The following is a 19,445-nucleotide window of genomic DNA, read 5'->3' as shown; positions in this document are numbered from 1 at the left end:
GCATGCTTCCTGGCTGTTTCTATACCTTCTACATAATCCACTTACAAGGTTAGTGTATCCATGGTCTACTGCTATTTCTTCTATACATTTAATGTCTTGATTCAGTGCCCGGAGAGAGGACGAATGCGTAAAGGCTCTCCGAACTAATGCTCTGAAGGCTGCTACTTTATATTGAAATGGATCACAGGATCCTATCGGTATATACATGGAGGTGGTATTATTTTTACGATATACTGATGTATGTTCGGCCCTCCAAAATAGATATCGATGTCTAAGAAAAGGATTTTTGAGTTACCATGTTGCTCTACCTCAATTACCAGACCGTAAGGATTCTTGTTCATCGCAGTAACAAACTGAGCAACATAGTAACTCAAAAATCCTTTTCTTAGACATCGATATCGATTTTGGAGGGCCGAACATACATCAGTATATCGTAAAAATAATACCACCTCCATGTATATACCGATAGGATCCTGTGATCCATTTCAATATAAAGTAGCAGCCTTCAGAGCATTAGTTCGGAGAGCCTTTACGCATTCGTCCTCTCTCCGGGCACTGAATCAAGACATTAAATGTATAGAAGAAATAGCAGTAGACCATGGATACACTAACCTTGTAAGTGGATTATGTAGAAGGTATAGAAACAGCCAGGAAGCATGCAACAATCCTATGGAGAGACGCCTAAATATCCAGAAAGAAAATACAGAACGCATCCCTATCACGTTTAATCCACATTTAAAATCGATATACACTATGATAACCAAAAGATGCCACATCCGTATAGCGTAGAGAAGATGCCAGACCATTTTCCAAATACTGCACAACGGAAAAGATCTTCCGAACCCAGTCAGACTCCCGGGAATATACACCATCCCGCTCAGAGACCACAGATTCAACAGAGATATGGTATACATTGGCTCCATCAAACATACATTGGGCATAAGAATTAAAGAACGTAAGGCGGACATACTTCACAACAGGTCTACAACGGCTATCTGATCAGGACATCACGGCAGACTTTAACACAGCCCACATTATCCTCACTACCAACCACCCCGAACATCTCAAATTCTTAGAAGCTATAGAAATATTCAGAGCAGGATGTAGCACCACTTGCATTAATTTTAAAGAAGAGATGGTACTTTCAACAGCATGGCAGATCCTGCTAGAGGATAATTTTTAAAAATATTACCATCAACATCATTAAGTGGTGCATGCTCTTTACAAATCATCGCTCATTTCATTTAAGTATATTGGAAGGTTTCCACGTGGCAGGATTCGAATGACCGTTTTTTCAAAAGGAAACTATTCGATTCTTGACGTACGTCTTCTCGTATTACTATGAAGCATAAAGAAGAGCCCAGACGGGGTTTCGAAAACGTTAGAATTCCTTGCAATTCTACCACTCCGGTTATCGGGTTTTACGTAAGTTTGTTTTTTGCTCATGCTTTCATCATAAATGAATCTGTTTACATAACATCAAATTCATAAAATGGCATTAGAACATTTAATATTGTTAAACAGAAATCAGTTTTCTGTGTTTGAGATGAGCAAATAAATAAACCTACATTTAAAGTAAAAACATATTTTTCTTTTGAATGTTTTTGGTATTACAAAAGGTCTTCATGCTGGAAGTTCTGTCCTTGGGATATGGTTAGCCCTGTCCAGCCCATATTCTTGTGCCCAAGGAACTGTGTGCTTATTTTGCTATTTTTATAAAGGATATTTTTAAGAAAAAACGGTTAACTGCTTCTTTGAGTTCTGATAATAGCTAACCATGTTTGATAATGTATGTGCTTTGTTCATTTTCTTACCTACCTCATGTCATTTTCTGTATATAATTATTGTTTTAGTGTAATATTCACTTCAGAGTGGTGCATTCAAATAAAAAAAAAAAGTGTCTTCAAGACTGCTTTATAAATTGATCATATGCAAGAATGGAGATTTAAATATACATTTGAAGTTTGAATTTACATTTGTAATTTACAGTTTGAAAGTTAAAAATAAAGACAAATAAAGAATAGAACAAAAATTAAAAATAAAGAATATAAAAATAATTAAGCACATCAATTTCTATGATAAAGGCTGGGAATAAAATGTCAAAAACAAGTAACTTAAATTTTGGAATGAGTATATGGTAAAAGCTAGATAATTAACGTAATTAATCTTCAAGTATTTGTGAATAAAACCATTGTTCTGGAATTGTTAGTGCAGGTTGATTAAATAGTTTATGCTTTAATATTAATAGCATTTTCTAAATAAAGGTGGTTTTCAGATCTGTGATTGATTTTAATAATTTGATATCACTCCATACAGGACAAAATTATTATCCAGCATCATTTTTACTTGTTTTGTATTTTTTTTATTTGATTGTATGGAATACCGATGTTCTCCTATGCAAAATGTTAGGCTAATAATATGCTATTTGGGAAATGCAATTAATATTAAAGCATAAACCAGTTAATTAGTTTAAATGAACAATTTCAGAACATTGGTTTTATTATAAAGAAAACTCAGATAGATTGCCATAATTTTGGATAGATAACCCATAGGTTTGAAAGATAATTTGAAAGGAGGTGCAGATTATATGATGGGATTGGTTATATGCTGATTTTAAATTCCAATCATAAGTTAAAGTTGATTCACACTATACATTCTTTTTTATGGGTTAACTGTTTCAAGTTGTAATTTGTTACCTTGGAATTAGTGTCAATTGAGTATTTTAACTCTGGACTCTATTCTATATTTTAATTTTTTTAAAATTGTTAGAAATATAGTAACTTTTTATTTATTTTAAATAAATAACTGATTCTATTGACAATATAATTTACTGTTAAATTTTATGGAGCTTCTATTGTATTGCAAAGATTTTTTTTCTGCTTATATAATGTAATTTTAATTTTATGCTAGTTTCTGATTTATAATAATTTTATTAATTTGAAATTTTCTGTAATGCCTTAGGCAAATTGTAATTAATTAATTAATTTAAAATTCAATAAATTTAACATATGATTAACATTTTAAATTAAGCCAATTAATTAGTTTGTTATTTTTTTTCAGCCATTTTCATTTTATTTTCTTAATTTATTTTCAGCCAACAGGCTATTCTTCATCATGAAGAAGAATATAGCAATTTTTTTGCACCTTATGTTGCACTTTGCGCTCATTATATTATTAATAATGCTTCTTACAGTAAGTAAAACTATTTTATTATTATATTTTTTATTTCTTTCAATTAATTATAACTTTTCAATAAATGTTTTGAAATATGTTAAAACAAATATTTTTTTTTCCTGTTTGTTACTGTATTTTCTCAGAAGTCCTAATTATTCTAAAAACAATATTTTTAGAATTTCAATTTTTTACAGTTAATATAAATTAGTTTTATAAAATTCAAATGTAAAGTATTAAAGATTTAGTTTTGAATATGTTAGTTATGTAAGAACTTAACTTAAAATATTTTCTTTAAATAAAATCTGAATTTCTGAGAAAATAGCCTGATTTTGATAATGATAATTTCTATATGTTATCTATGGAATACAACTTAATTTCATATTTATACTAACTATAAAAAATAAGTAAGTTATATTAAGAATTTTACAGGGGTATCCAATAAGTAATGCCTCCATTTTATATAAGGCTCTGTAAGATATTAAACTGAAACCAAAACAAGAAGAGTATTTTTAATTTCATTAACACACTTTATTTCTGTATGAAGTCCCTTCATGTTTATATTTCTTGAGACTATATATGCAGGATGTGAGTCAATCCTGTATGAATAATCTCAAAAAATATATATTTTTCTGTAAATTCGTCCTGGCAATTTTATTTAATCCCTTCATATTTGCCAATGTTTTTGGAATCATTTCCTTGTGGTAGCTTGAATATTTTATTAGCAGGTGAAAAGAATTTCTTTGAAATATCTCTTGGGTAGGAAGCAACCAAAAATGTGTTGTGTGCACGCCACATCTGGCTGTAAGGAGGATGATCAAGAACTTCAAACCAGAGTTTCTGTATGACTTCTGATGTGAAAACACTAGTGTGGGGTCTACTGTTTGTCATATTGCAGAATAGTTGGTTTTGTCCACGGTTTCAGCACCATAAATTGCCAATAATCTTGCATGAATTTCTTTGGGAGAGAGATTTTAATTGGTTAAAAACTATATTTGATCATTGTTGACACATGCTGACATAGTTGAAAAGGTATCATCCATTTTAAATATAATTAAATTTGAACTAAAACATTGTGTTCTACTATGCATAAAATGTAGCTAATGAAGCAAAGAGTCATTTGTTGCTTAACTTCTTGTTAGGCAACAACTCCTGCTTGAAAGAATTGCATGAAGGCATTACTTATTGAATGGCCTATGTATTTTTGTATTGATGCAAATTATGGCATTTTACCCTCTAAATTTTAAACACAGAATTACAGAATTAAATCTTCCAGAAAAGAATTACATTGACTCAAATTTAAAATAAAATGCCAAGATGTAATTTTTCAAATTTATTCATTTTTCTAATGTAATTATCATGATGAAACTTTACTCAAATTTACATCTAAATAAGCTAGGTTTTTTTGAATTGGAATACTGTTATATACTGGATATACTGTTGTTTTTGAGTAGTTCCTAGATGAATTGTTTATACTAAAAGTTTAAAATTCAAATTTTTTTGAATCAGTTGTCTTTATTTTGTGTTAATAATGTCATTCTAGATGCCATTGTTCCAATAATTGTCCCAAGTTTGAGAGAGGACAGATTGTGAGACTGTTTAAAACTGAATGGTCAGTATGTCAAATCTGTTTGCAGGGGTTGACTTCCATCTACTCCCAAGTGTGTGATCAGTGTATCAATAAAAGATGAGGATCTGGCATACCACAAAAATCACAGCTTGTAAACATTGATGGATTGGCAGGATGGCTTTGACTGCAAATAAAGTTACTGGAACACAAATTGAAATGAATGTCACAACTGGAATATTGTCCACTGAACTTTACTCTGGAGTTTTGATGAAATGTTTTTGCCATTTACTTGAATTTGGCTGTTAAGATTTGAATGGTGCAGAACAGTATTGACAAACAAATCATTTCAGGTGTTCTTAATGATGAGTCTGTTTAGTTTTGATCAAAATGATGGAAAACAAATATGAAAGGATTAGTTAAATGTAGGGATGAATGTCATTCCTGTGCCTAGTACCTGTTATCATGATTTGGTGTTTTTCTATGAATGCCTGCAGATATGTGGCTTATGTGGTAAGTTCAGTGGTCATACCCTTTTATCTGTTGTTGAAAATACAGTAACATTTTTCAACAAGATATGACATATTGCAACCTTATTATGGAATTCTGTTGAAGCCAAGGAGTCAATGGATGGATGACAAGCCTGATCTTCAAATCTTTCCCTATTGAATACATATGGAATATAGGACTTCCATTAGCTGATAGTCAAATCCTCTTATTGAATAAAATTATTTGTTTGACTAACAAAATCATGTGAGCATTTGTCAAATTGAAAAAGACCTTTCATAGTTTTTCTTCAGGCTTGAAGTAATATTTTCTGGTGACATTTTAAATGCCACCTTACCAGTAGGCAGGCATTTGAACTGACAACACCTTCTTTTTTGTATAAGCTGAGCATTTGGCTTCTCATCAATAAAGCAAAAATTATCTCATTTCAAATGGTCAGTGCTTTGTTGGTAAATACTATAGATAAGAATAGCTAGCTACAGTGTTTGTTGTTAGGATGCAGACCTGTAAATGTTGAGGCAGTTCAAATCAGATCAAATCAGTAATCGTTTGAGTGAAAAAAGTTGTGTTTGTTGCATCTACCAATGCAACTCAAAAGAACATGACAACTGACTTAATATTGTATTGTAAAGGCTAATATATTTAATAGCTTCTGTTCTCGAGACTTTGTATGGTCAATATGTCAAATCTGTTTATTGGATTATTTGTCACTGGATTATTTTAATACTGATTTAATATTCCAAAAAAGTAATTTACTAGATTTCAAAACTTAATTCATTTATAAAACATATAATATATATATTATTATATTATATATATAATATATATTATATATATATATATATACATACACACACAATTAAAGAACAAGATAACCACTGTGTATTGGCATAAGTTTGTTATTACTTATAACATCATCACAGACACTTAAAAAATTTATAGACGTCATCTTCGTGCAAAGAAGAGAATATAATTTAGGAAGGAACATTAGAATAAAATTTTAACACTGATAGACAATGGTAATCTCATTTTTTCATTGGATAGTATTTTGGTGTAGTGAACTTAGTCATTTTTTTTATATATAAGTATATATTTTTTCTACTGTAAAAATCACTCTGTGATTATATATTAATACACGATATCATATTATTTTATATTTAAAACAAGTGTTATAAAAAAATAAAATTGTGCATGGAATTCATTCATTCTAATTGATAGATTTTATTTAATATTATGTTTGTTTTTTGAAATGTAAATTCAAAAATTAATAAGTTAATAAAAATAATAATGATTAAGTAGTAGTAGTATAAATTTGTTAGTGCTTTGGAAACAAAGTATATTTTACAAATCAACATTAGATAAAAATGATAATAAAATTTGCTTGTAAAACAGAAAAAAATATGATTTAACTGTTCAATGAATAATCTCATTAATAATAATAAAGTCTGATCATTAATAATATAATTAACATTATGATTTCACTAATCTTGTTATTGCATCATTACTATCTGATCAAACCACATATTAAGATTAAATATAACTTAATCAGATTGAAAAATAAAGCAAGCTGACTATTATTTGATAACTGTAAATGGCAAAGTAAAATAATGATGTGAACTTACAACACATGTGTTGAATTATTTAATTTAGTTTTTAAATGAAAAATATGTAAATTTGAGGTATTTTTTAAAAAATAATAATTTCATTTATATTAGGAAACAAATATATGCATATTATCTTGAAATGGTTATTAAATTTTGAGATTTTTTTTAATCAAACATCTGGTCTCTCTCTAGGATAAATTCCAATATTTAATTATTTAAAAATTTACTGTTAAGTTTGGTTCAAGACAATAAATAAGCAAATGATAAACTCATTGGATGGAATTAGCTATAGGTAAAATTAAATGATGGGATGATTCTATTCTATCAATTTTATTTTTATAAAAATAAATTGAGTTAAACAACAAGATTTTTTTTCTTTTTCGGAAAAATAAAATTATGCACATGACTGAACATTCTGCTATTTTGAATTATTTCAAAATTTAACTTACAGATTCAAGAAGAGAATCACAGATACAATGAATATCTTGATACGAAGTGAACTCACTGTGTAAGGTGTTACCAAATATTTTTCTTCTGAGTGCTTTCGATGAATGTATTTCCGTCGTCTTCAGGCGAATAAGAGATTTTTATATCAAACATGAACGTTCGAAAAGAACACACACAAAATTTAAATAAAAACGTTTTTTGTACGACATTCGATATGAATCTACTACGTTTTCAAATACATACGATGTTGCAAATGTGATGTAAAGCCCTGGTCACACTATGCGATTTCCAGCTGCGCGGGCGACTGCAACCGCAATGGCTGTTCCCATTAACTAGTAAACCCCCTCGAAAACCAGCATGACTGCAACAGCAACTAGAAACAAAAAGTTTGTTCTACTTGCGCCGATTGCAAATGCGTATCCAATCAGCAAACGCCTTTGTGCCACGTCATACGGTGACAACATTGAAAATAGTTCGTCTTCATGGCAGATAGATAGAGGATTTATACTTTTACAGAATCGAGACTGATTGAGCTTATTCAGGCTCACGAATACTTATGGGATTTTAATTCTTCGTTTTATCGAAGATTTTATCTTTTTGTGTATTCTTGCCAAAATAATTGCCTTTTTTTATTTTATTCATTCCAGAAAAGGAATCGCTTACCATTTTAATAAGAAAAGTGGCTAAAATTCCGTAAATACTATGAAGTAGAACGTAAAATGTCGATAAACTCACAGTAGTAGTCAAAAACAAGCTACTGTAATTTTATTGGTTTATTATAGGGTCATGTATTTCCGAGTTGCAACGTCAATGAACAATGTGTGACCACGAGAAGACGCGCGCGACTTGTGCTTGTTGCAGTTGCGGTTGCCTGCGCGGCTGGAAATCACATAGTGTGACCAGGGCTTAATATGACGCATGCGTGGTGCTGTTTCCTGTCAATAGTGTGACAGATGATGTAAATCGCCGTTTAATCGTTTGTATAGGGCGATCCATATGTTGGGCAGTTCCAGAGTAGGTGCGTTGCACATTTCCAACATTGTTATATATAGCGACTCCCATATAAAGAGGAACTTTCGGTCGTTGCAAGTCCTTAGCATAGTAGTGTGAGCCCAAAACGGATTGTAATTCATGTCATGCCCCCTTCTTGCGAGTTCAGTATTGCACCTTCCTTTTGCCACATTTTGGTGTTTTTGCCACATCAATGGAGAAATATATTCTCCATTATTTCTTTTAATCAATTAAGAAATTCTATTCAATAAAAATTCTATTTGTCAATTCCTCATTGTTGCCTCTTAACCCAGAGATGACTATATTATTCTTTTTTAATTTGTTATGAAATGAATCTAACAAAAAAAGTGCATAGAAAAATTATCTGTACATACTGTTTTAAACGTTAACTCTTCAATTTTCTCTTCTATTCGAGTCAATCATTCTTTGTGCTCTTTATGCAAATTATTTAACCAATCAAATTTTGACAACAATTCATCCAGCTTAGACAAAATAGTTTCAAACAGTTCTTCAAAAAAAGAGAAAATTTTCAGGAATTAGAGAATTCATTTCCTGAGACAGAAAATAATCTTCAAGTCATGATGTCTTTAACACCAGTTCACTTGGAGAATGTCGATGAATGACAAACTTTTTCTGTGGGGGGATGAAGGAGGAATGTGAGACAATGGTGCAGGATTCTGATCTACACCTACCCTTCACTAATAGAATAAGAATTAACAATAATGGTAGTAAGTCAATTTTAAGCATTTTGAGCCAAAAATTAATTAATTCTTTTAAAAAGTGACTAAATAATAGCACCAAGTTCAAACTTCATGCAAAAACATCATGCATCAGCTTGGCTGAACACACAGCATTCCCAACTAAAGTATACAAAAGTATACAATTATTATTTTTTCATGCCTAATGCATTAATTAGAATGGTGTCAGGAAAATCTACAGGAAGATCACAAGAACTTCCTGTTCACAAATAAAATATGACTATAATCCCATCCAGTGACACTGTGGGCAGATCTTTCGGATCTGACACTGAACATGGGTGAGAGACAACCCTCTCTTAACCCCGGATTCCCACAGTTATTATTTTATGAAACATATATATATTAATTTTAAAATGTTTATTAATTTAATATAAAAAATAAATAAATTTATTGTGTTTGTTAATATACAGTATATTTAAAATAATTTTTATTTTTTAATTAAACTTATAATTTTTTTTTTAGTTTCAAAAAGTCAAATCATAAATGCAGCAGAAGCTTGTAAAATATTATTACATTATTTATTATATAAAGTTCAAAAATTTGAAGAACAAAGCTGTTTATTGCAGGTAAAAATCTATAATTTTTTTTGTGATGATAACTAGAAATATTACATTTTAAAATATTCTTTGAATTATACAAAATCACCATTCACACCATTCAGATGAATATTGTGCCAAACCTTGAATTCAATATAGATGTTTAATTTGGTAAATGCTAAAGTTTGATGCATGCCTAAGAATATGGCCAAAAACATTCGTTTATTAAATAGTTACTGCTGAAAAATGTGTGAATGTTGTGATTTCAAATACGTAAATTCCAGCTTACAAATTGGAAGAATTCCTTGAATTAATTTTTAAATTTATAATTCATAAATCATTAATATTAAATTACATCACATTAGTATTAAGTGAATTGAATGATAAAACTCTAAACATATTAATAGTTATTTTATGTAATTTTTGTTTGTGAAAATGATTCTGAACGGAGAATTATAGACTGTTTTCTTTCAGTATTTGAATTTCAGATATTCATTTATAATTTTGTCACTTATCTTAAATGTGTAAATTAAAGTGCGTTTGTTGAAAATTCAAACAATTTATATGTTTGAAAGAATTTTTATTATATTTCTTGATTTAAAATGAAGAAAAAACATGTTTTATCTGGAACAGTAAAATATAATAAGAATTCATTTCATTTTGATATATTATGTATATGATTTAATACTTCCATCAGCATGAAAATGGCACATATTAATATAAACATAATTCAAAATTTTTGATCTGTTGCTCTGGTTCCTGGAAGCTCAAAATTGAATTGTTTAGTGTTTTGTATGGACAAAACCTATACAATTTCTTGTTTTTTAAAAATAGACTTTTTAAGAATTCAGATATCTATAAACAGGATGAATCAAGAGGCCCTTGCACTCTTAATTTCAAAAGTACTGAAAATATATTAAGTTTGTTAATGTAGTTATCATACATAGGAAGTTATGTATTGGAATCACAAAGGACTTTTTTTTTTGCTGACATTGAAAATCATTTTTAAGGTCATCAAAAATATTGCAAAAACTGTTGTAAGGAAAAAAAAAAGAAAACACGCTCTGTCAATTTTCTTACTTAAAAATAATCAGTTTTTAATATTTAAGTCAAAAATTATAAAATGTGAACTATTTTACTTTTTTGTGATTTTCCTGGTAATGTACAGTACATCTCTTTTGATTATGCCATTTTGTTTTTCTGTAAGAAACCTGCTTCTACAATGGTGTCTAAATCAAAGTAACAAACACAAAATTTGAATAAAATCAACACCATGAAATGTGATTAGCTGAAACTTACTTTGTATGTAAGTCAGCAAAGTGTCAGCTCTGATAAGCTGACATTTTGCAAGACATGTGTGATGTGTGATGAATGTGTCTTGGAAATGAGTCATGACATCAGTGCAAAATGTAACAAAATTTAATGCACCGTATATGCAGAAACGTTGTTTCTGACAAATAGTTGTCTACTAGGATTGCTAACAGTGAGGAACTTTTCCTGATATATCAGTAATGTCTCAGGCATTTGATGATTTGTTGCAATGGAGGGCTGTTCAATTTTGCATTTTTTCTACATACATTTGTGTGTGTTACTTTAATTTTGGACACAAGTGTATTGAAACATTTAATGTCAGTAAGTGAATCTAAATTAGATATCTTTTACCCTAATTTATTATTTATTTATTAAGATATTTATGTTCACATGTATGCAGTCAAATAACTGTCATTTTTTTAAAATAGAAACAAATTATGACTCTAATACAAAGTTTATGCAAAACTTCATCTTCACTTCAACGAGTTGATGTGATTACTTTAAGTACCATGTTAAAATCAGCAAAAGTACCATCAATTTTTACTATGAAGAGCTCTGAATTATCAGGTAAGTTTTTTCTCTAATAGAATGTAATTATAATTCTATTAAATTGTAAAAGTTGTTATTCTGATAATAATACAAAAATTATTATTTAAATTACAGATTTAATTGTTTATAATTAGTATCCTCAATTATAGATTAAGTTGTAATGACAAAATATATAAAATTACAAATTTTTAATTTTGCTGCATTTGACAAATTATTTTATATTAATTTTTGTATTTCAAAAAAGTCATTTTCAGTAACGGAAAGAGGGAACTAAAAAAGCTAACGAAATGTTAAATATTTAAAATTTATATAAATAAAATTTACCAAAGTTACAACATTGTCTTCATGTTCTGTTGTTATAAACATCAGTGACAATCCAAAAACAATTTTCTGTTAATTAAATATTTAAATGTATTGCTTTTTATAATATTTTCTAAATTAAAAAGAGTTTAACAAATGTTTTACTTAGGTTCCAAATACCAAATTACATAGCCACTCAAGTACTTTTGAAAAAAAAACAAACACTGTCTTTGAGAATCATAAAATATCTAAATCCACAAATAGTAAAAGTTTACAGAAGTCCAAATGCACTGTAATTTCATTATCAATAATAATTGTGTTTCCATGAAAATTAGATTTGATGCACTAGATAATCTTTCTTATTTAACTATTGATAAACTGATTGTAAACTAACTTAAAAAAAAATTCATTTTATACACACATTAAAATAAGGTAAAAAAAACAATACTGAATTGAGGAATTATATCCTCATAGCAATTTTTAATGCATTCAAGCTGTTTGCTCTCTTGATAATGAGCAAGGTGTAGCTCAAAGGTACTAAAATTCTTTTAATGGTATAATTGCTTCATTAAAGCATTATTTTCTTATCTTATTAAAAGAAAAGTTTTAAAAAAATGCCTAGCTAGATATGCATAATTTAAATTTAACTTCTTAGTATTCTTTAAACAGTAAGTAGCTTTCACTTTGAAACAAACTTCTCTCACAAATAAAATTAAAACTAATACTGGTTTTAATTTTATAATAGATTAAATAAGTAAAGATTGAAAATCATCTTTTCTTAATCAAATATCTTTAAGGAGAGTTTATTTAATGGTACAGTTTCAGTTTAGTGACATTTAAATATAGAGTTTTAAGACCATAAACTTAGATGCTGTAAATCTATAAATATAAATCTGGTATAGACATTTAACCAGTTACTTTTCTGGATTTTTTTTAATTTTCAATATATAACTGTAAACATATGCACTGTTATTTGACAACTATTATATTTTTGATAATTGCATAAAAGATTTTTTACCTCGTTATATATTATACTGATCAACTGGTTTATAGACCTGTATTATTAAATGATGTACTTTTTCTCAAAAAAATTCTAGACTTATTTTACTCCATATTGTGATTTCATATAATTTTTTTTGTTTGTATCAAATTGTATGTGTTATTTTATTTATTATATTTATAGAAAAAAAACGATATTTCTTACTATTTGTTTTGAGTCAGATTAATTTAGATTTTAATGCTAATTTGATTTTTATGTTTTCATTCACAGAAGGAAGAGATGATACAAAAGAAGCCAAAAGACCACGTTTAGATTTAAGTTCTTCTATTTTGGAACAACTAATGATGCCTGTTTTAGATGCATCTGGTATTCATAAACAAGAAGCTCCAATAGAAACTACAAATAAAGATGGGGATACAACTATTGTACATATACCTGATCCAGGAATTGAAGTAAAGGTAATAAAGATAATTTTTTCAAAGATTTTTATAGTATTGTGTTGGACTGTATCCTACATGACATATATATCAGTGCCTAGTGCTATGACAGACAAAAGTCAATGCATAACTACAGAAAACAAATGTTTTCTTTGTGCTGTTTTGTAGATATTTATATTTAAAAATTTCCTGACTATGTGGCATGTGTTTAGTGTAGCAGCCTTTTGTTGTGTGATATATGTGCTGTTATAAAGACATAATATTTTGATACTTTTGTGTAATGTTTGTGGTGCAAGAAAGGACTACTGGCACAATTAGTACCTCTTCCATTCTCCACAAATACTTTATTTCAGGGGTGAGTTTTGAGTGTGTATTAATTTTTTCAGCATATATATTTTGTATGCTATTAGTGTTTGGAACATCTATGTATATGATGTAGTTTTGTTTGTCAATGAATGTGGTCTGTTGTGACATATTGTTTTGTCTGAGATTACAGCTTGGTCAAAGTATATTTTCTGTTTTTTTTTTTATAATTGTCTGAGATGTGTATCTGTAGTATTGTTCTGGGTGTATAGTTGCTTGTGTTTGTGACCAAGCTTTTGATGTATTATATTTGTTATTTGGTTATGTTAATGTAAGAGGTCAGTTTATCCCAAAAGTATGTAACCTGATAAGATATGTTATATAAACACATCATATCAGATTGTGCATGATATGGCATTTTTTACAAGGGTTGTCTATGAGTATTGTCTTTTAAAATGTCTTCTCTGTAGTTTCTTATATTTATGACCTGGTCTTGTGTGGCAGTCATGAACTCTTCCAGTTCTCCAGAGAAGCACCCATGAATCAGCCAGCAGTTTTATGTAGTTCTGTCAATGTAATTTTGACTGGTACCATTAGGGTACCTATTATGAAGTTCTTTTTTGAACCCATGAGTATCTGTGCATTTTGTGTACTGTGTTAGATTCAGGTCAGTGTTGTGTGAGTATAATGATGTAGTAATGTACTGCTTCTGTCTACAAAAAGCTTTGTGTAAATGGGTTTGCTTTTGTTTTCTGTAGAATTGCAATCTTTCTTGTTTTTGCAGCTGAATAATTTTCCATATACCAATTTATAGAAATTTAACTAGAAGGCAATCATGTTTGCAATGTATGCATGCATGTTTATTCAAACCATTTTTACCATATATGTTCTAATTGTCTGAAAACATATATCTACTCTCAAAAAGATAGCTGTATTAATTTAATTTTTCTATTATATTTGTAACTTGTTATCAATTTGTAAGCAATTAGAATCAGTTCCTAGATTGTAATTGCTTATGGAAAAACCATTTGAACTTTTTCTTTTTCGTATATATATAGTACATATTCATAATATTTATGTTAGTCTCTAAAAAATAATATAGAAATTATGAATAGTAACAATATCTTTGATTTCAGTATATAGTAATCCTCATTGTATATTTATATATTAATTGATATACAAATACACAATTAGTTACAAATGCATAAATACATGTTTTATATATATATACAAGGTGTGGAAGAAAAGTAATGAGATTGGCATCACTGAGACTTCCCTTTTGATGTCAGTCCCTCCTAGATGATCAGTAACAGTTTCAACCTTGTGTGGTAATTATGTGATCCTAGAGAGCATGATAAGTGAAGTATTGTTTTTGTATTGCATTACAGAAAATGGAATAGCGAAATTTGGAGCAATGGTGTGCCATCAAATTTTGTGTTAAGCTTGGTGACCCGCGAGTTTGACCTATGAAAAGTTGCAACGAGCCTATGGGGAACATTCCTTACTATGAGCACAAGTTTTTCAGTGGCGCAAAGCATTTTTTGGAGGGTTTAGAAGCAGTAGAAGACAAACCTCACTCAGGGAGGCATTCAACATCGAGAACTGCAGAAAGTGTGGAACAAGTGAGGGCTCCTTGAAAGGGTCAGAAAAAAAGGGTGCTTCAAGTCAGACAGGACATTGTGGACACTTGGATGCTCCACCATGACAATTCCTCCTGTCACATGGCGATCTCCATCAATCAGTTTTTAACAAAAAGAAAGTTCTGTGGTTTTCCAGGTCCCCTATTTGCCTGATCTCAGTCTGTGTGGCTTGTTTTTGTTCCCAAAAATCAAAACCCATTTGAAAGAATGTCATTTTGGTACTGCTGATAACATCCAAGGGAGCGTAACCACATTGCTGCAGGTGATTCCAGTTAAAGCCTTCGGGCACTGCTACAAAAGCTGGCAACAATGCCTCTGTTGATGTATAGCTGCCCAAGGGAACTACTTTGAAGGGGATAACATTAATGTATAAAAATAAAATAAAATTGTTGCAAAAAAAATTAGTCTCATTACTTTTCTGCCACACCTTGTATATACATACATACAGGGTGATTTGAAATATACGTGAACAATTTCAGAAACTATTTTCAGCCCCTGAAATTGTTCATATATATTTCAAATCATTTTGTGTGTGTGTAGTTATCAAGCATATTTATTTTTCCAATATTCTTGAATCATAAGTGTTTATTAATTTCACATTTTAATTGCCAATTGCATTTGTATAAAGTAAAATAGATGTAAATAAAAAAAATCATTACTATGACTACTACTAAAAAAAATGTATTTTTAATAACAGTCTCTTCTTATTGCTAAGAACATGGTTAGTCTGCAGCAGCTGGGTGGAGGAGATATTTTGTTAGATATGTGTTTGTCTTTACCTTCAATGCAACATTACGTTACTCAGTTACATGAAGTATTATCTGGGAAGAATCTTTCAATTCCTACAACAGTAACTGAAGCATTAGTTGTAAGTGGAGGGTATGTATTTTTTTTCATGCTAATATATTAATTTTAAATAAATTTAAGATTAAATTTATATTTTGTTTATAAAGTATAAATATGTATATTTGTATATATAGCACATTCTCTTTTTGTATAGGTATAAATCTGTAAAAAATGATATTTCAATTATTTGGCAAGCACTTAGTCTTCCTGTACTAGAGCCATTAATATCAGAAAGATTGAAGAAATTGATGAACATTACATTAAGTTGTTTATATGCATCAGTAACAGTTGCAGTATCATCAAGTATTTTAAGTGTTGTTGGAAATCCTCCTGCAAAAAATACAGCGGTTTATAAAGACGATGAAAGTGAAAATTATGTTGGTAAAATTGTTGAAACAAGTGTAAGTTTTTCTATTAATTTTGAATTATTTAAGTATTAAGTAATATTAAATTCTTCTTTATTAGAATTATTGATATAATATCAATAATTATTTTTGTAATATTTGACATTACAAAACTTGAGTAAAACTTACTGAAATATAACTGAGTAGAACTACTGATGTTTACAAAATTAACTAATGTGGTTTTTTCTTTTACTTTCTTTTTATAGTATTAAAAACTACTAAATTTTGTATTTGAAATTTAAGTGCAGGTACAATTTGTGTAATAGTACTTAATACTATTTATTTAAATTTAGTATTATTCCGTTGTTTTCAAATTGAGGTTTAATGGTACAGTAAGACCTTGCTTAACACGGGGGATGCATTCCTAAACGACAAAGCGCTAAATGAAACAGCATTAAACAAGGGCATTTTAACACAGATTAAATAGGGAAAAGGGAACATGTGACCGAAAATAAACAGATTTTACTTTAATTTTAAGTTATTTTTATATTAATTTGCATAATGATATATGTTAAATAACACATAAACACATGCACACAGAAATGTAAAGTTCATTTTTTGTGATGAAGGTCCTGACTCTTCTGAAATTCTTGATTATTTAAGATGAAGTTGTCTAGTGTCATTTGTTAATTTTTTTTTTCTTTTGTTAAGCAAATGTCAGAAGCAAGAGATCGCATCCAAAATGCCTCGTCTTGCTTTTGCACTCCTTTCAAAATTTGGATCATTCACTACAATTTGATTAAGAATTTCAGTTATTGTTACTAAACTTTTACTAAGGAAATCTGTAGAGAAATTCTTTGGGTTCTCTGTTTTCAGAATCACTATTTTCTACTTCTACACGAATTCCTTGTTCTGTCTGTTCTTGAAGGTCGTTGTTGGTAAGGTTCACCAGAAACCTGCAGTAACTCCTCAATATCCTACTCGTCTGCATCTCCTGTATCAATTAAGTTGACAATTTGGTCAACCTAACAATACAGCAATAGGCTCTTTTCGTTAAGAATTCTCAGATACCTTCAGCCATAACTTTTTCCACACTTCATTCATGCATTTATCAATTAATTCTTGCCAAGTGAAGTCAATATTGCCTATGGCATCTATGATGATATATTTTTTTCAAAATTGCACCAAACAAACATAGATGTAAGGAAAGTACAGCACTATGACAAATTGCCACCTTTTGCTGATTGGTTCGTGTTTGGGAATAATTGTATTATATAGGAATGAATGAAATGCTGTGATAATTTGAATTAGTGTAAATTTTTAGGTTTTTTTTTTAAGGCTTCGAGCAGTCCACGTTATATCTAACAGCATTAATCAAGGCAGTGTTAAGTGGGGTCTTACTGTATTTTATATCTTTTGAAAACAGCTAAAAAATTTAATTACTTCAGTAGTTCTAAAATCATAACTGTGGAGTTTTAAAAAATTTTAGTTTAATAATTTTTTTAAACTTTAGTTGGAAATATATAATGCTGTAGCTGCTGCTATAAAATCTTCAACAAGAGCAAGTGGACATGTAAGTTTTATAATGAAATTAAGTAGTACATTTTTTAATTTCTATTTTTATTTAAACTATATTATATTAAGTTTAAAATATCAAATATTTTGATATAATTAGATTTCTGTTTGAAAATATCACAAATACACATGAAATACTTATTTTTTTTATAGCCACTTCAAAATCTACACATGATTGGATCATGGTTGTTGCTAAGTGGTTTACAGTATACAATTAACATAAATCCCGGCACTCTTATAGAAAAAGGGAAAGAACAATCTCGTGGAAAAGCAACACCTGACCAGACGCCTGCAAAAGTTAAAGATCAAACAGCAGCAAAACAGTCAGCAATGAAAATGTAGGATTTAATAATTATAACTTACACTGTTAATTTTATCAAAATAATTTTTTTTAAAATTATTTTTAGTCAGCAAGGTTTTGGAGTGCTTTCAGTGGCTCTGGCAAGCCATGCTTTATCATTGATAACATCATTATTAGAAGACTTGAGAGTTGAAACTGGTTCTGCATTAATTAATTCTCTTGTTGACTCACCAGATACAACATACAACTTTTATAATGACAGACATAACTGCACAACATACTGCTTGGCATAGAGTACACAAGCTTACCAACTCTATAAATATAACTAATTTATTGTTTAGCTTAGCTTCAGTTTGTTACAGAAAGGTAAGAATTATGAATGTCATATACTGTTCAAATTTATTTTAAATAATATTGAAGAATTGAATAGCAGCGGAAAATGACATATCTCACAAAAACAAGTTATTAACAAATTTTGATGTGTGTATTGTCAGTCTGTCTTCTACATCAGTGTTTCTCAAACTTTTTGGACCGCGACCCCCCTTCTGCACTTAAAAATTTCAAAGGACCCCTGAAGAATAAGTATGTGTCAAAAAACATCCCGGAGGGAGGGGGCTAGGCTCGTATTTAAATATTTATATTATTTTTATTATTTATATGTGCAATTTATTTAAGTAAAAATTATTTTATATATTTTTTATTTTTATTATAGTATTTCTAAACATGAATCCATAGTAAATTTATAAAATATTTGAAAAAATTGATCTGGCATCAATTTTTCAGCGACCCCCCCAAATATTTTTCACGACCCCTTTCGGGGTCTCGACCCCCACTTTGAGAATCACTGTTCTACATAACTTTTATGATTCAGTTGCATTCTCTGTGGGTTGTACGTTTACATTAATAAAATGTTGCATATTAAAATACTGGTGAATTGAAACACAAATCCTCCTTTTTCTCAAAAACTTTCTAATGTGAGATATGTCAATGTTCCATCAAGCCCCTTGATTATTATTATAATTTTTTTTTTGTTGTTTTAGGCTTGCATGTTAAAGAGAATACAAAAACATCCAGTTGATGGTGATGTTCTTAGTACTTCTGATTCTAATACTTATTATGAAGATGATTTTAGTTCTTCTGAAGATAGTAGCGAAGAAGAAGGTATGTTTGCTTGTAATAATTAGAATAAAAAAAATGTAAAGTTAATTTTGTAGTTTTTTTTAACTATTTAATAAAAT

The 19,445-nt window shown here is 29.3% G+C and overlaps 1 protein-coding gene across 1 annotated transcript in view; it reads left to right on the top strand.

Moving 5' to 3' along the window:
- Positions 1-19,445, top strand: part of poe (E3 ubiquitin-protein ligase-like protein poe) — a 187,860-nt gene that overhangs the window by 7,600 nt on the left and 160,815 nt on the right. The window contains 11 exon segments of the mRNA XM_067288343.1: positions 3,095-3,192; positions 9,528-9,631; positions 11,341-11,479; positions 13,032-13,219; positions 15,839-16,020; positions 16,142-16,388; positions 17,845-17,904; positions 18,060-18,244; positions 18,314-18,446; positions 18,448-18,573; positions 19,248-19,368. Of these exon segments, the coding sequence (XP_067144444.1) occupies positions 3,095-3,192; positions 9,528-9,631; positions 11,341-11,479; positions 13,032-13,219; positions 15,839-16,020; positions 16,142-16,388; positions 17,845-17,904; positions 18,060-18,244; positions 18,314-18,446; positions 18,448-18,573; positions 19,248-19,368 (1,583 nt within the window).

This window comes from Centruroides vittatus, unplaced genomic scaffold, assembly GCF_030686945.1.
Source record: "Centruroides vittatus isolate TY-2023 unplaced genomic scaffold, ASM3068694v2 scaffold_861, whole genome shotgun sequence".
Classification (NCBI taxonomy): Eukaryota; Metazoa; Arthropoda; class Arachnida; order Scorpiones; family Buthidae; genus Centruroides; species Centruroides vittatus.
Note: the sequence above shows the minus strand (reverse complement) of the source record. Positions and strands in the feature narration are given on the sequence as shown.